This window comes from Magallana gigas, chromosome 3 (assembly GCF_963853765.1).
Source record: "Magallana gigas chromosome 3, xbMagGiga1.1, whole genome shotgun sequence".
In the NCBI taxonomy this organism is placed as follows: domain Eukaryota; kingdom Metazoa; phylum Mollusca; class Bivalvia; order Ostreida; family Ostreidae; genus Magallana; species Magallana gigas.
Window position 1 is genome coordinate 36606739 of NC_088855.1, and position 16624 is coordinate 36623362.

The window sequence follows — 16624 nt, forward strand, 5'->3', positions numbered from 1 at the left end:
GCATCATAATAACTACTTTCTACTGGTCTACCGACAGACTTCATTTACAAGAACAGGTCACTTTCTTTGAAACCGTAACATTCCTTCAACTTAATGGCTGTATACACTATAGAAATTCCTTGCAGACATGCTTACAAATGAAAAACATGAAATCTCTGGCTGATAATGAGTGATAAAAGCAGACATTGATGGATAAAAAAAGACAGACGAACATAGTAAAAGACATACTCTGACAACACAAGGTATTGTGTTTTTGGTAAATAAAATTATACTGCATCATGCATACATTTTGATACATCAACCATTTAAGCATGCTATAAAGAAAATAAAAAATTTCATTTTTGCAAGAACTATGTTAGTTATTAGTTGCTTTGATTAATATGGCAGCTTTACTGTTAACAAAAATCATTCTCTCGCACATAGAACAAACAACCTCTCCATAATAAGGAGGGAGAAATAATTAATGCAAATCCAATTGTGTTCATTCACATTCCTTACCAAATGCAATCAAAAATGCTTCAAAGTGACACGAAGTGGGGTTATAAAACAATACACACGCAGTCCTAGCGACAGACCGACTAGTCTCTACGGTTTCTGTCACTAGCTGTTACTATGGCTACAATTCTGATTAGTACGTGCAAAACGTGCATACCCTCACCGGGATTATACGGCGGGTCGTACTCCCCTCCCCCTTTGTCGTTTTGGCAGTTTCCTTGATTCCTGCAACAGAACAACACAGACAATTATACAAAAATGCATCCCAGATTTATCGGCTGCTCCAAATCTCTGGAGCAACACTATTTACTCTTTTCTCCATCACCAAATGTCCACAATATGGTGTCACTAATTCAATAAGTTTAATTTATCAATTTTACAAGTCAATTAACTTCTGAATAATTGGCTTAGCAACTAATCTATCAAAATCAAGTAAATCTTGAACTGCCACTAGACATTGATAATTTCAGCGTTTTAGTATCCAAAGACACACCTTTTGATAAGTATCACGATCATCCCGGTCGCTATAGCCATACACAGGATAACGGCCAGAACAGCAGCAATGATGATCCCCACCGACATCTCCGGAGGGGGATCCATCTTTTTCTCTCCTGTTAAAACAACCCCAAAATTAGGACTACTTTCACTCCTATAAGGACTTAAAATACATGTACATATTATGAACAAAAATATGACAAGGTCAATGCAATTTCAAGGGAGCATGCATTTCATTCAGAATAGATCATTTTTTGAGGAAGAGAAATAAAAATATCTAGTGTAAAATGAGGGGGAGGCTGTATATGTGTAATGTGCTAAATAAATCTGGTTCATAAAAAAGATCAATATTGAAGAGGAAGCAATAATGTTGAAATTTTAAGTAATGCCAATAGTTAGCATCAACCAAAGGTTTAATAAATCAAATTGCTTTTGTACATGAAGACCAAAGATGAGAATTTATTTATACTTTATCTACACATCACTTTACTTTATAGCATTAATTTAGATACAATGGATCTCCTATTAACACAAAAGAGTATGTCTACAAGCACCAAACTGCTGAGTTTTAATTAAAAGAAAGCTAATCACTTGGATGATAGTTTGCAAAGAGTATGCATGTATCACAAGAACAGTTTTAATTAATTCCCCTACCATGCAACAAGAGTTTCTGAGTACAAAAGTACATCATAAGCTTTTAAAGGAAAGTAAAATCTTTAATGCATGCTTCTTTTGCATGCATGCTAATATGATGGGATATTTTTTCCTAGATTTTATTTTAACAACCTTTTTCACGTTGGGCCATTCCATTCCATCCACCTATTTCAAATTTGGACATTTTTTGTATTACAAAAACCTTTTCATTAAGTTTTTTACATTTTCAAATCAAAACAGGCAAGTACATGTACAGAAATTACGTGTTGAAATTGGCAGCAGAATCCTTTAAAATTATCACAGAATTCTAATTTTGGCAGAGAGAATTACGAATGAATGAACGTACCAGCAGTATCTCCCGGTATGACGTGCAGTGGCTTTGTGAAGTCGCCCCATCCTTTGTCTACCAAGTAACACCTCACCTACAATACACAAATACTCAAAAACATAATCAGTGTGTCAGGCTTCCAATTAAAAGGCTTGTTCAATATCATACAGGCACATGTATCAATTTAAACAAAACTCATTTTCTCCAAAAGATGATGTTCTTTGCCATAATTACATCCAACACTGATCTTGGCACAAGACTCATTGTTAGAATTCATGCAATACATGTACCACTTATTATATGATAACTTGTTTAGCATTTATCATAACGGAAATGCAGTTTTTATTATTACGCATACTTTTTTTTTGGGGGGGGGGGGGGGGGGGGGGTTGGTTAAAGGGTGTAATAGGGGTTGGGAATTAATTTTCGGTATGAACATATGCTAAGACAATTACAATATGCTGGTTATGAATTTTGAAATTGAAAATGGAATCATACAACTCAACACTCCCCAACACACAGACAAGACAAAAACTTAATTTTTCAGTTCAGTCAAATAATATATATTCACACAATTTTTATTTCTTCAACCACAAGAAACATTATCAGGAGTGCAACTCCTCTTAAAGTCAGACTGCAAGTCCCAGAATGATTAGGTTTATTGGAAATAAAATGACAAAACACTACACACTCTCAACTCGAGTCTCGAGACATGACAGCAACCATTCTTCCCATCTCAACGTCTGACCACTTCATCAATGATCGCACAAACAAAACGCCAGCTAACACCGACTTTACAAGGCTGCTCCGTTTTATTCTCATTATCTGTGATGTAGTCCTGTTTGGCTGTTATGGATTCCCAATTAGACCAAAAAAATGTGGAAATAGATTGACTGCATGCAAGCAGAAATATATATTTCAGTTTTGATTGATCATCTATAAGATTCTCACATAGATTTCAAACTTCTACAAATTTATTGTCATTTCATTAAAGTAATATCTATATGTGGCATTTGTCCTTTTTTTCTTTCAGTTTTAGTTACTGCTTATAGATTTAAAAAGTGAGTAATCTTTTTTCAGTGGATCCATAGTGTTGTCAGAAAAATTGAACTTAAAAAACTTTGTATTTATCTACATGCACTTCTGCAGTTTTTGTCAAATTTTTCTGTTTGTGTCCTTATCCACCAAAAAAAAAGAACTTCACTTCTGAGATAAAAAAAAAAGAAAAAGATTATTTTGGTACCAGTATATGGCAATAAAAAATCTATTCAGTGAAGCATAAAAATACTTGCAACATAAACAAGAGGCCCGTTTTCAAGATAAAAAAGTAAAATTATTGGGTTAGAAAATCATCATTACCATATGCTCTTTTTAAAGAGCAGCTTCAGGCCCTTCAAAAACCCCAACCCAGGAAATAGAGACTGATCTCTGATGAATTCGGTTCTGATCTAAGATAGACTTTAACTGTCAATTAATATCCTAATTTGCTAGGATGAAAAATAAACAGGTACTAAAACTTAAATATTTAACCTGTATTAAACACTTAAATTCCACAATTAAAGCCCCAAATTATAGGGTTTTCCTTGCTTCAAAGCTGGAGAAAAGTGTCTATTTGAAAAAAGTGCACTCGTCTGTGACTGTAATTCACAAATTTTTTCTTGCCTGCTGGCGACAGGTTTCTCCAATGGAACCTTACATAAAGCATGATAAAGTCTTCTGCTTCTGCATGTCTCGGGATTTTTATTAGAGCACCGACAGAAGCCTTACATCAGACTTACAGCCCTCTGTAACATTTATCTTGAGAGAAAAAACATAAGTTCACGATCTGATTAATTACAGGTTTGGTGCTTTTTCACCTTCCAAGCATAAAATAGCACAATTTTTATCCCGCTGATTGTGTGCAATAATTATTACTTTCAAGATTAGGGACCGCCTAGAACGAACTGTTGGCATCAATTTTTTTCTTTAAAAAACACACTGCTACTATCTAGTAATATAATTTGCTTTTCACATATCGGTGGAAACATTCATAAACAATATATTCTGTCATTCTAATCTTTAAACAAACACTTGTGGTATTATGAAACTCGTATTTGATCAGAGCCATTTTGCTGTTCAAATAACACAATTTCAGACAAAATACAACATGCACCACAAATCACGTTTCCCAACTAAAAAAAAAAAATTGACGAAGTTTGAAAAACATAGAGTAGGTAAAAAGCGCCTTTCCATCATTTTATTGCTTTTAATCCCATCTGTTGTGTTCAAATTGGTATTTTCGCTCAAAATTTTGACTCGATTTTTGAACCATTTGAAGATAAGAAATGTTTTGGTATCATCCCCCTTGATAAGTTTTGATGAATTAGATTACTGAATCACACTTGGAGGTGTAAAATTTCTTCCTTTATCAACACAGAGTAAAAATTCAGATCCCGCATGACAAATGTTATCTTGTTTTTATTCCAAGCGTTAATCACTAAGCAAGTCAGGCAACTCTGGTTGATAAAGGACAATAAATATTCTAAAATCTACCCACTCCAAACCATCTCTGTTTTTATACCTCCCGAACAATTGCCTTCTTGATAACTTGTTCATAAATATGACTGTCTTGTCTCTATCTGCATACTCAAATAACAAGATCCCCCAAGTTTTCCCTTGTTCTGTTATTCTAAATCAAATAAATATTTCTGACTTTTGCAAAAAGGAAAAAAATAGTCAAATCAAGAAGTCTAATTGCAGCAACTTAATTAAATGATGATCCACATAAAGAAGGGGAAAACAGAAAAATGATACTCCTACGGCAATTGTTTTTGCATGTCTCGATTGGTTAAATCATTGAACCATATGTTTTGTCCCCTGTTGTGACAAAAATGAAAGGTCCCTTGTTGATTTTAACTCTTTCTCCACATGACATGTTCAATATGCCCCTTAATTTCTTAATTCCCACACAACTCTGATTTTCTCCTAATACCTCGCATCCCCTTCATCAACCCCAATATGAATATTGAACAGCAAGCATTTACTGAGCCGTAAAAACTCTTCAATTCATTCCATCTTTTTCTTTTTGTATGTTTTTCTTTTTACACATTGAGAAGGATGAATTAGTTCAATGATATATTAACATTATAAGGTGACTGCATGTAGCAAAACATGTGAAGCCAAATATTACCAACTTGAACATTCGTTACCCCGAAGTTTATTTCCCGTAACATCACAGCATGGACATTCATTTTTTCATACTTTATTTCTTTTTGACATCTAAGACTGAGGACAATTTTTATAGCCTTAGCGTGTTGCAGTGTCATTAATGTTTTACTACAAGTCTGACACAAACAATAACAAACCCACCACCATTCATAAATATGCAGGATGTTAACTTACAATAATTACTTCTAGTGCATTTTATATGTTTCAATAATCTCCAATTCTTTTTGGTACATTTCATATGTTGGTTAATCTGGAGGAAATGCATTGATAAAGAAACGGTAAAATGTCCGGTGTTTGCTTTGATTTCTATCAGATTATGCAAGCGTACAGAGTTTATGATGATTTGAGCCGCCAGAAAAAGAAAAGACTCCTTATTAATTGATATGCTCCAAATTACTTTGCTTAAAACAAGAGGGAAAAACTGCAACCCACCAAAAGAAATGCAATGCAATTACAGGAGCTTAAGCTTAACAATTCAGTTGTTTTCAGGTAAAGGGCACCCATAGCAACATTTGATTAAAAGAAATGGGACATAAAAATGGTTCACCCTGAATGAACAGGGGCCATAAAATGCTTCAATTTTGTGCTACCAATCAATCCACATCACAGCGTTCAGGAAAACCTGGCTATTCCCAAAACATACATTTGCAGCACGCAGGGTGAATCCTCTGACTTCACCCTGTCCACTGGATCACGATAATCAATGATACAGGTCTCTGTGTGGATGGGGATACTAGAACACTTAATGCAACTATGGAGACAGTGTAGTGTCCATTATAATAGGTGATGAGAGAGAGAGAGAGAGAGAGAGAGAGAGAGAGAGAGAGAGAGAGAGAGAGAGAGAGAGAGAGAGAGAGAGAGAGAGAGAGAGAGAGAGAGAGAGAGAGAAATCGTCATGGTCCCAAATGAGTAAAAATAGTACTTTTAGAAAACTTAGGTTTTAGACACTGTCAAAACTGAACAACGTTTATCATGAGAAAGACTTAAAAGAAAGGGGGGATGTCGAAAGGTTGAAAACCTGACATTTGCTGACATTTGTGTCAATTTGACAGAATTTAGGATAAGATAACTGAAGAGAGTAGACATAAACAATTGCAATAATCCTCTCCTCCCAACACTTAATCACATCATTCAGTTTGCTCACAGATTTGAAAAGAACGCATGTGTTTTATCATTTACTGATACATGCACAGATAGGGACTCCGTTTTTATGCATTTAAGGCAGCGCTTAAAAAATCACAACAAGTCTTGACGCCTTTTTTTCTTTCTTGGTTTTCTCTTTAAATACAATACCAAAAACACTTTTATGAAGATCAGATTTTCAAGAAAATGGCTTTCCTTAAAGGAAATTGAAAAATGTCATTCAAAGGGTTTGCTTAGCTCTCTGATGCAATCAACCTGTGGAAAATTAAGTGGAGTGCTGCTATTTTATCCCAGAAAACTGGCTTAAAGACAATTTCCTCCATCAAAAATGTGTATGGCTAACACAAACACAGAAGCTTCAATAAATTGTCAAGCATTTGTAAATGTCCTAGTAACTCAATTATGGCATTCTCCAAGAGTTAGATCTTGTATTGAAAACAAATATCAATACACTTGCGTTTCTTTAGTTGTTGGAAGTGATACTTTTATGGACCATTCTTCATCTGACTAACCGCTTGTTTATATTTCTTAATGTTGATACTGCTATTCACAAAGCTTTCAATATAAAAATTCTTTTTATTTGTGTGACAATGAAATCCTTCAATAAATAAACTAACACTCTTTTTATAATGAGTCAAACAGATTTCAGAAGTCCCAGCAAAGTTAAAAAGGCAGATTACTTTGAAAGAACAATTTGCCTACTTAAAAACATTGCAGCACATTGCCGAAATAATGGCATGTTTCAATAAACGGAGTTTGTTTTGCTTCTCTGAACAAAGTCATAAGGTGAAGCATGTTATCTAAAACAACTCTCGTGGTCGGATTTAGCTCTGCAAAACAACATGCAAACCCAGCACAAATTTTTGAAATATATTTGCAATGTATGCAATAACAGAGATCATTAAGGTTTTTGATCATATACATATATCTATATTTCAAGAGTTTCAGTCCAATACAGCTCAACAAAAACTTTAAAACTTTTTACCTTGCTATACAAAGATCATGAATATTAACTGGTAAAAGTATCTAAGGCACACTTTCTGCATAGTACATATGTTTCTTTTTTAAAAATTAAATTTTGGTGGTGTTGGAAAGGTATGGAGTAGGGAGGGTGAAGGGGTTAAGGGGTGTCCCTTGATTGGTCCCTGAAAAAGTTCAGACACTTGAAAACCTACCTGAAGACTGTACTCTGTGCCAAGATTCAAATTCTTGAAAGTATAATTCTGATGCATGGAGGAGGTATTCTTTAGGAAGATGTCCCCGTATCCACCGAGCCTGGGTGCGCTCTTGACCTGGTAGAACAGGACCTGGTTCCTGATCCCTGGTACAATGTCCCAGGTGACCGTCACCTCGGCCTGGTTGCGGCTGCTGATCTGGAAATGCTGGATGGTCTGGGTGCTGGCTTTGGTCACGAACTGACCCTCGTCAAACTCGATTGGGATGTTGCTCTGGTTGCTGACGCCATTGACGGCAGACACTCTCACACTGTAAGTGGTGCTTGATGTCAGGCCAGTAATGGTCACCCTGACAACGACACCAAAACAAATTGTCTATGTTAACAATACCATAAGGAAATCTTGAAAATTTATCATTCTAATAAAAGGACAATGTTTTCAAATACTTTAAAAAGGCAATTATTATGACTCAAAGATTGGAATATAACTTTGAAAGGAAAAAATACGTTTTTAGCAACATGATTATATAGATGGATCATAATGTGATTTAATCTGCTCCTGCATCATACCGGGTTTGGTTGAGGTTCTGCCAGCCAGGGTTAAAGGACACAGTCTCACAGGGACTGCAGGTGATCCGGTACTGGACATCCTTTCTCCCGCCATCCGATACCGGAGGAATCCATGCCAGTGTAATAGAGTTATGGGTGATCTCCTGAGCCACCAAGTTCCTGGGCTTTGAAGGTGGCTCTGAAAAATTAAATAAAATACAATCAACTCATTTCAAAATTAATTTGAGGAAAACAATATGCCCTATGTACTTCAAACTGAGTCCATTGAAAAAAATGCTTAAAATTTGTGGACTCTTATGAGGGTTATGAAGTTCAGTGATCTTGTAATAAATGTTGAGGACAAAAGATGTACTTCATTGACATGAAAACTCAATGGTCAAACCAAGAAGCCTGAATATCTTTTTTACTGGGTTACCTCCCTTAACATGCTTAAAGACTACAGGTGTTTAAATGTGGAGTTGATAAAAATCTTGAAACTTTCTATGTGTGGCAATGTGCGAAATATCACCCTGTTTTAGTGTGTGCTTTAAAAACTTGTGCCCACAGAGCCATGACTATCTTCTTCCACCACACATTTGAGCTGGAAATTGCTCTCCCCATTATAAGGGCATTTCACTCTAATTTTCATAATTCTAAACAAGATATCAAAAATTTACACGATCAATTATCATGTCAATGATGAAAAGTCATAACCATAGCCGAGATATATCAACTATCTGTCTGTAAACTATGACTAAGGGAGACCAAAAGTCTCTGGGTTTTTTGTTTTGTCAACCACATGCCTCAGAAATCTTCATTTTAAAAACATGAAATAAGAAATGATGGTTTTCCTTTACTTTCACATTGACTCCCAGACAGGTATTCATAAAAGAGAGAAATCAGCACACTGAATACCCCATTATCAACAAATATTAAAGAACTCCATTTTGTTAAACATGAATTTCTGGTAATGTTCTGGTGACATGCGATTTTAAACCAAGATAGCTGCATGCTGGTGCTAAATTTGTTGCCTTCAATTCCCATTTACAAGAGAAAGGTGTAGGCCCAAGGCTAGAAATTTCTTTTATGACCAATGCTGAAATACATTGAAATTGCACTCTCTGTTCCCTTGGGTGTTCAATATTCCCATAATCTATCTATGAATTACCCTCATATGCTTTTGACTGAGGCCCTATATGAAACTTGATCCTTAAATTGGAATTTTTTTTCTAATTTCTAATTCTTGTGTACACAGTTGAATGTTCAAACACACTGGTTCTATTTTTGTAATCTATTAACTCATGAAAAAAATAGAACCTGTACTACATTTTCTAAAACATTGCCTAATGGACTACTTTTAGCAACTGATTATACTCTAGCTTCAAGTACTAGGTGTATACCTATAGAATGTTGGAGATAAAATAATGGTACATGTGTGTATGTATGTTGGGGGGGGGGGGGGGGGGGGGGGGGGGGGGGCTAACAGGATTTAAGTAGATAAGGAATTGTATTTCAGTAATAGGAAGTTACTGGCATTGCACTTACGGGTGCAGGATGAGTTTTTGCTGTCCCTGGGGTTGCGGAAGTACCCGTCCGCACAGTTACACTCCACTGACTTGGGGGCGTTGGTGTAGCTATTGGCAGGGCAGGGATAACAGGGTGTGTTCCCTAGCAGCCATTTATAGAAGCCAGGTCTACATTCTGAAAAAAAGAAAGGAATACTTTCATTGCATGGTCAAATGAACACTTGGCGAACACAGACATGACAAAAAATTCAACAGTCTGTTTGTAAATGAGCAGAAAAATTATCAAAAGTTTCAAACATATTTTTACAATTTTGGCATTTGTGATTAGTACCAGGACATGTATCTTGTTTGATTTTAAATCATGTTCCATTAAACCTTTAGATTCCATGAGCCTCTGATTTGCCCACAATAGTATACATGGATAGATAAATTTCTTCTTCAACAAAAGATACCGGACGGAACATGTACTTTTCAATGTGGTAACATGTGTACAAGATATTTGAAGGTGTGTGCATGGACCTAGTCCCTATGATATCAGTATCACATGCCAACATGTATTTGTCACGCTATTCAATGTGCAAACTGCATTTTTATCATTTCAAAGCAATAAAAATAATAATTTTAAAAAATCCACTTTAATGTCTTCCGAACAGCATGTCATTAAAATGCTTATATAATTATTCAGCTTCCTTTGGGTACAACTTTTCATTGAAAGCACCAAAAAATGGCACATTTTATATCTCAATTTATGTTCTTTTGAATGCAATAATCACTCCGACATAAAATATGATACTTTTTAACAAAAGGAAACTAAAAGCAATCTCCTACAGGAATTATTTGAAAACTGATCTTCTATGACAAGAGTCAGACAGCCAGGGATACTATTTCATCGCGGTTTTTATTAAATCCACTAGATCCTAGATATCAAATGTAAAAAAGTTAAACTGACAAAACAATCTATGTGTAGTAGTGGCTGAAACCTAACTCTGATGGGCTGCAATATGTTACAATATTGGTCTTTCACCCTGAAGCTACACAAAATTTTGACAGGGAACACTCTTTTTCACCAAAAATCTGTGATAAACAAAACTTCAGTGTAACTTATATTCCATTACATAAGATAATCATCTTTCGTTGTACTGCCCGCCAAAGTCAAACGCTCTGCTTTTCTTCAAACTAGTTGGTCTGTGTCAAATTCTCTCATGAGCCTCAAAGAGGTAATTGTAAATAATTCCTACGCTGAAGGAAATAACTGTACATAGATACTTGTACACAAAAGGATAGCAAGAGAAACAATGGCACAATTAATGCCGTTCCCATGGTATCAAATTAAATCATTTGATTTTATGAACACCTTAAGTACCATAAAGTACTCATTGCCGCTTGTATCTGTCAAACATTGCTGAATCTCTAAGGTACAGTTTATGCACTGAATCCAAAAGCCATCTTCTTCCTTTGCTCAGACCAGGAATTAACTCCCCTGATTTGCCATTCTTTCAATGTCCATCAAACTTATCAAACCATTTTTTCCCTTCGCAGATTTTTTTTTCTGAATGTACCAAGTCCATGGCTGCTGGGTTCATCAAATTTACAAACCATAAATGCTAGACTGTATCAGCCACCAGAATCTAAATTACATGAATAAAATTTTTCTTTGGGTCCAGTGGGGGAATTAAAACCCGCTGTTCAAATGAAGTTATCTGCCCATCAAACCAGTGCAATTTGATAGATACATTATTGGAGCTTCCTGATGGCATCATGGGGTAATTAACTGCCTTTAACTAATTGTTGCTGAATATAAAATAGAAGTAGAGTGTAAAACGTTGGATATTTCATTGCCGAGTCATAAAACTGGGCTGCATACAGTTTTACAAGAGAGATAGGAATTTTCAATTTTCTCCCTAAAATCAGTTACTTTCAGTGATGCAATTTCTCCTCATAAAACTTTTCCACTGCCTTGCACCCCAAGTTGTACGGCAATGATAATGATGGTGGCTCACAATTAAATAAATACTGAACAGGGAAAACATGACAATAAAATATTTTGTTAAATCACATTCTGTCAATCAAACCAGATATAAACCAAACAGCATGAAAGATTTTTTAAAAAATATATATTCAAAAAAATTAATCAAATTGTCCATGAAGTTTATTGCAAGCAAATACTGCATGCTTCAATCTTTTTTAATGCATCAATTTTTTTCCCCTCCCTAAAAAACTAAATACAAAGTTGTTGATAATGGAATATCCAAGTTATTTGGGAAGTCTGAGCAAATCTATTAATGACAGGTAATATTCTCCTAATTCCATTTCAGCACTTATTTCTTTCTTTTTCTGTAAGCCCCGTATTCTGTTGTTTGGGGGCCATTTATACACACACATTTCTACCCCGTTGACAGCTCTATTGTCAGTACACCTATACAAAAGACAGGCCACAGCAATCACCAATTTAATTCTCGCCCAAATCAAACAATATCCTCTCAAATCTGGAAAAGCACTACTCTAGAAATTGGTACCCAAGTGGTCTGGGCCAAACAATACGTTGTGGTCAGAATCATTTAAATGCCCAGAATCTGGCCCATTTGACCCCAATTACTTTACAATAATTCCTTCATGAATCAAAAATTTGTGGAAAACACATTCTAGCAGACAAAGCTGTGTGGTTATTTACGATACAGACGCACTCCAGCAGCGAGGAAGGTCATGCAAGAAAAAACATCTTTCATGGCTGACATACAAGATTTTAATGGATTTTTAAGGTCCTTTATCTAGAAAATGTATTTAGCTGGTGGTGAAAAAATACAGTATCAAAAAATCCGCCATTTTTTATATATCAAATAGTGACACATTTATTGCTGATATTGGTCATTTGTCAGTGTTCAAATACTTAATTTCATTTGAAAATTCAACCTATATAATTATGTAATTCAGAGTGTGAAATGTATCTATGAATCAAGACTGTATTTAGATGTCAAAATACACAACATATTATTTCATTTTTTTTTCATACTGTATCAAAACAATGCATGGCCGCTGATGTGATACAAACAACATATGGCAACACATCAATACCATTTCTGGGGTAAGCTAGGTTTCTAACAAGCTGCTTGACCGCTTGAACTGCTCTCAAATTGGCATCCTGCACCCCTTAGATTGTCCTAGGCAATTCATGCATCTCTTATGAATCCTCTGGTCTTTCCATGGCAACAATGCGGCCAGGAAAGAAAAATGTACCTTTATTACCTGTGCCGGATCACAGTAGTGGCGGCTTTGTCATGCAGAACAAAGGGTAATGGATGGGGACATCAATTTAGCAACTGAAATCTGTCATTATGACAAAAGTCAAATTAAGACTGGACCAGCAAATGTAAAGTGTTGGGCCTCCTAAGCACCATTGTATGGGCAAACTGCAACAGTTGTCTCTGCTATTATAACTACATGATACCCCTAATCCACAGATCAACCAAAATGGCAGCAGTGACTGTCCCAACATGTTCGACACATCTATGTCCGGTTACATGCAATAAAGGTTCAATGTATCTTGATTCAACACTATGACCCCTGCAATCTCTTTCATGGTTCTCGGTTAATTTCTATGCTTCAAAATCATTTTTCTCCTTTGTGTATCGAAGAAATGAAAACATCAAGTTGTCTGGAAAAAACTGACATTAAAATAGCATTTCCTTTTGATTTATGACCTTTCCAAATTAGCTGTTAGTTCATTTCTTCTTTTATATTGATATCCTTCTATTAGAAAAGAGCTCATAAAATCAGCAAGACCTAATTTACATATGCATCAAAGGTTTATCATAAGATAATCCCTTTTTTTAATATCTCTCACAAATCGCAAATCTGAAGATTAATATCTGTATAATCTATGGGTAATATTAAAAATATTTATAATCATCTATCCCTGTGTCCCCTTAACTTAGCTTTATATTGCCTATCAAGAAAGAGAATTTAATAACGATTGAAATTGATGACATACAAAAATCTCATTCGACCCCATGCATCTAATATTTATCTTCTTTTCTTTCTTTATCCCTCTCCCTTTACATCAAGTTGATAATCACAACTGTAGTTTTACCCTATACAGTTCATAAAAATTTACAAATGGAAATTCTAATAATATTTACCTGCTAATTAATGATTGACAAACTTTTGATCTCAGCACTTTATATTGAATTTCCTTATTTTCTTTATGATTGAATAAACTGATAGATGTCGTAAGAAAAAAAAATCTAAAAATAAAAATTTCATATTCTTTTAACCAAAAATGTGTTTATGAAAGTACTTTCTTCTACTCTCCTCCTGCTTAAGATATCTGATTGAGATGAGAATCAACAAGTTGATGTGAATGACACAACACTTTGTAGGAATCAGTATTGGACACCTTCTGGAGGCCCTGCCTGACGGTACACAGCCTTGGTGTCTAGCCTGGTGTACATTGCAGTAAATTGCTGTTTAGGAGAGTGTAAGGTTACCGATAGGTCAAACTATGATCGGCCCCTGAGGACCTCACCAACATCAAATAGCCATTACACCGTAAGAAGCTATATGGTCAATTGAATTTAAGGGAAAACTGATCATGGACGTGTCTGCACTATAATCTCTTTTTTCTTTCCCCATTCACTAGCTGTTTATTATAGCATAAACACTACCTACCATTAAAAAAAACACTTTTTTGTTTCTTTTTTTCTTACAACTTTATCATTAAACATTATTTTGCCAGATTTATTTTGTTTCCTAGTTTTGCCAAAAGGGTGTCTTCAAAAAATATTTAATTTATCTAAAACTAATTTAAGAACTTAAATAAATGCAAAGCGGTCTTGTCTTGTCCAGTTTAACAGTATGAAGTACCAAGGCTATCATGGAAACATACCATACCAGTCAGCTTTTACCATTAATGTGGTCCAACAGAGTCGGAGTCTCTAACACATTTGTGGAGAGAAGAAAATGAGACTCTGACACTTTCGCTGGAGTTAAGATCTATCCTTTCCTTATCAATGACACTTCTCATCAAAATCATGCTCTCCAGTTTGTATTACAGATCTTCACTCATTTCAAACCTTTTCCTCAAAAAACCATTTGTGCATGTTGTTCTTCCTGATCTTTTCTTACACTCCCCTCCCCCTTTAAAAAAAATTCGGATGATTTTCTTCCAGCTGTCATTCCTATAAACATACTAAATTATATCTCTCTTTTTTATATATACATTATGTAATGCAAAATATAAACGATCTACAGAGTTTTTTGTTTGTTTTGGTCCTGCTGAATCCTCCTCTGAGTTAAAATAATCAACTGGGATAAAAAAGAAAAAATGGTTCTTTATCTGAACCTCATGTGTGGTACTTTACAATTTTTTTTTAGTCCTGTAAGAAAACTATTCCAGTGGTCATAAAGCAGTCAACCTACAGTGATATGTCTTAAAAAAAACGCCCAGCTTTTTGGAGATGAAAAAAGTATTTCACTTCGACACCAAAAAATTTGGCTTTGAAAAAATAAAACCAACTGTTTTACTGATAGTGCCAAGCTGCACCATTCTTTATGAGACTACTGTCTTCATAACTTCTTACAGATGTAAACATATGTTCTAACATGCATGCCCCCATTTATTTTTAATTGGTCTGACCCTAAATGTCCCCCCTCTGCAGTTTCCCCTGGCTGTAACACCAATCTCACAGCTAGATAACAATGAAAACAATTAACCTAAGGCATGCCCAATTATTTGTAAACAGCTGACTTTAACACCACCCAGGGTCTTACATTACGTACTTCTTGCATTTACCACCATCCAGATTATAGTTTTACGAACAAAGTCAATTAAAACGTAGAAAGATCGATGCATTCACCTTTCAATTCTTGGCTTATATTTAGTTTAAAATGCACTTTGAAATGTTATGATTGACAAAATAAAATGAATAAAAAAAATTGAGGAATGAATTTTTAAGATGATGATGATGGAAGCACTTAAGTGACTTGAGTTGTAAGATTACGAAAAAGCATTCATATCAAAGCAGACTGTTGATATTGTTTATACTGATAAAATATTTTCAACGATTTCAAAAGAATATATGCATTACGTAATAAACTGACAAGGTCCAGGAAAAAATACTCACCAACACATGCATTTTCTCCTTGTCCCTCATATCCAGACAAACATTCACACCCCCCAGATCCGTAAATCCATACCCCGTCGCTCTGGCACAGATATTTGGGGCGTGTCTTCTCGGCCGCATTGGGTACACACACCCCATAGTGTTCCTCAAATCCTGGATTCTCCCTACCAACGGGAGTCTCTTGGAAGAATGCGTAATTTTTCGTAACATTCGGACACATTATGTAGGAAATTTTTATGGAGATCAAAGTGACACAGGCTCCTAGGTCCTGAAATGCTATGTACAGACCCCCCATCCCGGGACTGAGGGACACATCTCTAACTTCTGTGTTGAGTTTGATGTCTGTATTTGAATCATACAAATTGTCTGCTGCTATCTTGTCAATGTGTTTGTATGACACTGAGTCCCATGTTGGCATGTGAGCATTTGCAATGTCTGCATCTGCTTCATAGTAGTATAAATTGAAAGTTTCTTTGCACTGTTTGATGGTGCTCGGATCTGAATGTTGAACACATCGCCGCATGGAAAATCGGATTTCTATGCGTATGCTGTTGGCTCCTCTTCGTGGAATGTAAGGAGTCCTCAACCAATTGTCCACATCAGGACTGCTGACGGAACAGGAAGAGAAAATCCGGATTATGTTTCCATTGTCTCGATAACTTCCCTCTATCCACTGCAAAAAAAATTGAAATCAAATTCATTAAAGCAACTTTGCATAAAAATTTGCTACACAGTAGTATCAAATTACTAATAAAGTTCCATTCTGATAAATGTTATAAAATGCAATTTTATTTGACAGCAGAAATTTGGTTTTCTTTCAATTCACTTGAGCCACTTTTCCTAATCTTATCAATTAGACTTAGGAGTGGGTGGGAATTAATTAATAGCTAGACTTATTCTAGCCTGTGAGTCTCGTCAGCTGAATATCACCAAA

The 16624-nt window shown here is 35.4% G+C and overlaps 1 protein-coding gene across 7 annotated transcripts in view; it reads right to left on the minus strand.

Moving 5' to 3' along the window:
• Positions 1-16624, minus strand: part of LOC105343139 (ephrin type-A receptor 4) — a 48751-nt gene that overhangs the window by 9235 nt on the left and 22892 nt on the right. For 3 of the 7 annotated variants that reach the window (XM_066079504.1, XM_066079509.1, XM_066079506.1), the window contains exons 3-10: positions 15691-16363; positions 9591-9746; positions 8067-8244; positions 7498-7846; positions 1991-2066; positions 1777-1809; positions 989-1106; positions 653-720 (exon numbers count right to left, since the gene is read on the minus strand). In XM_066079504.1, the coding sequence (XP_065935576.1) occupies positions 653-720; positions 989-1106; positions 1777-1809; positions 1991-2066; positions 7498-7846; positions 8067-8244; positions 9591-9746; positions 15691-16363 (1651 nt within the window). The remainder of the gene's footprint in view (positions 1-652; positions 721-988; positions 1107-1776; positions 1810-1990; positions 2067-7497; positions 7847-8066; positions 8245-9590; positions 9747-15690; positions 16364-16624) is intronic. The other 4 variants (XM_066079510.1, XM_066079505.1, XM_066079508.1 and 1 more) reach the window with 3 other exon arrangements.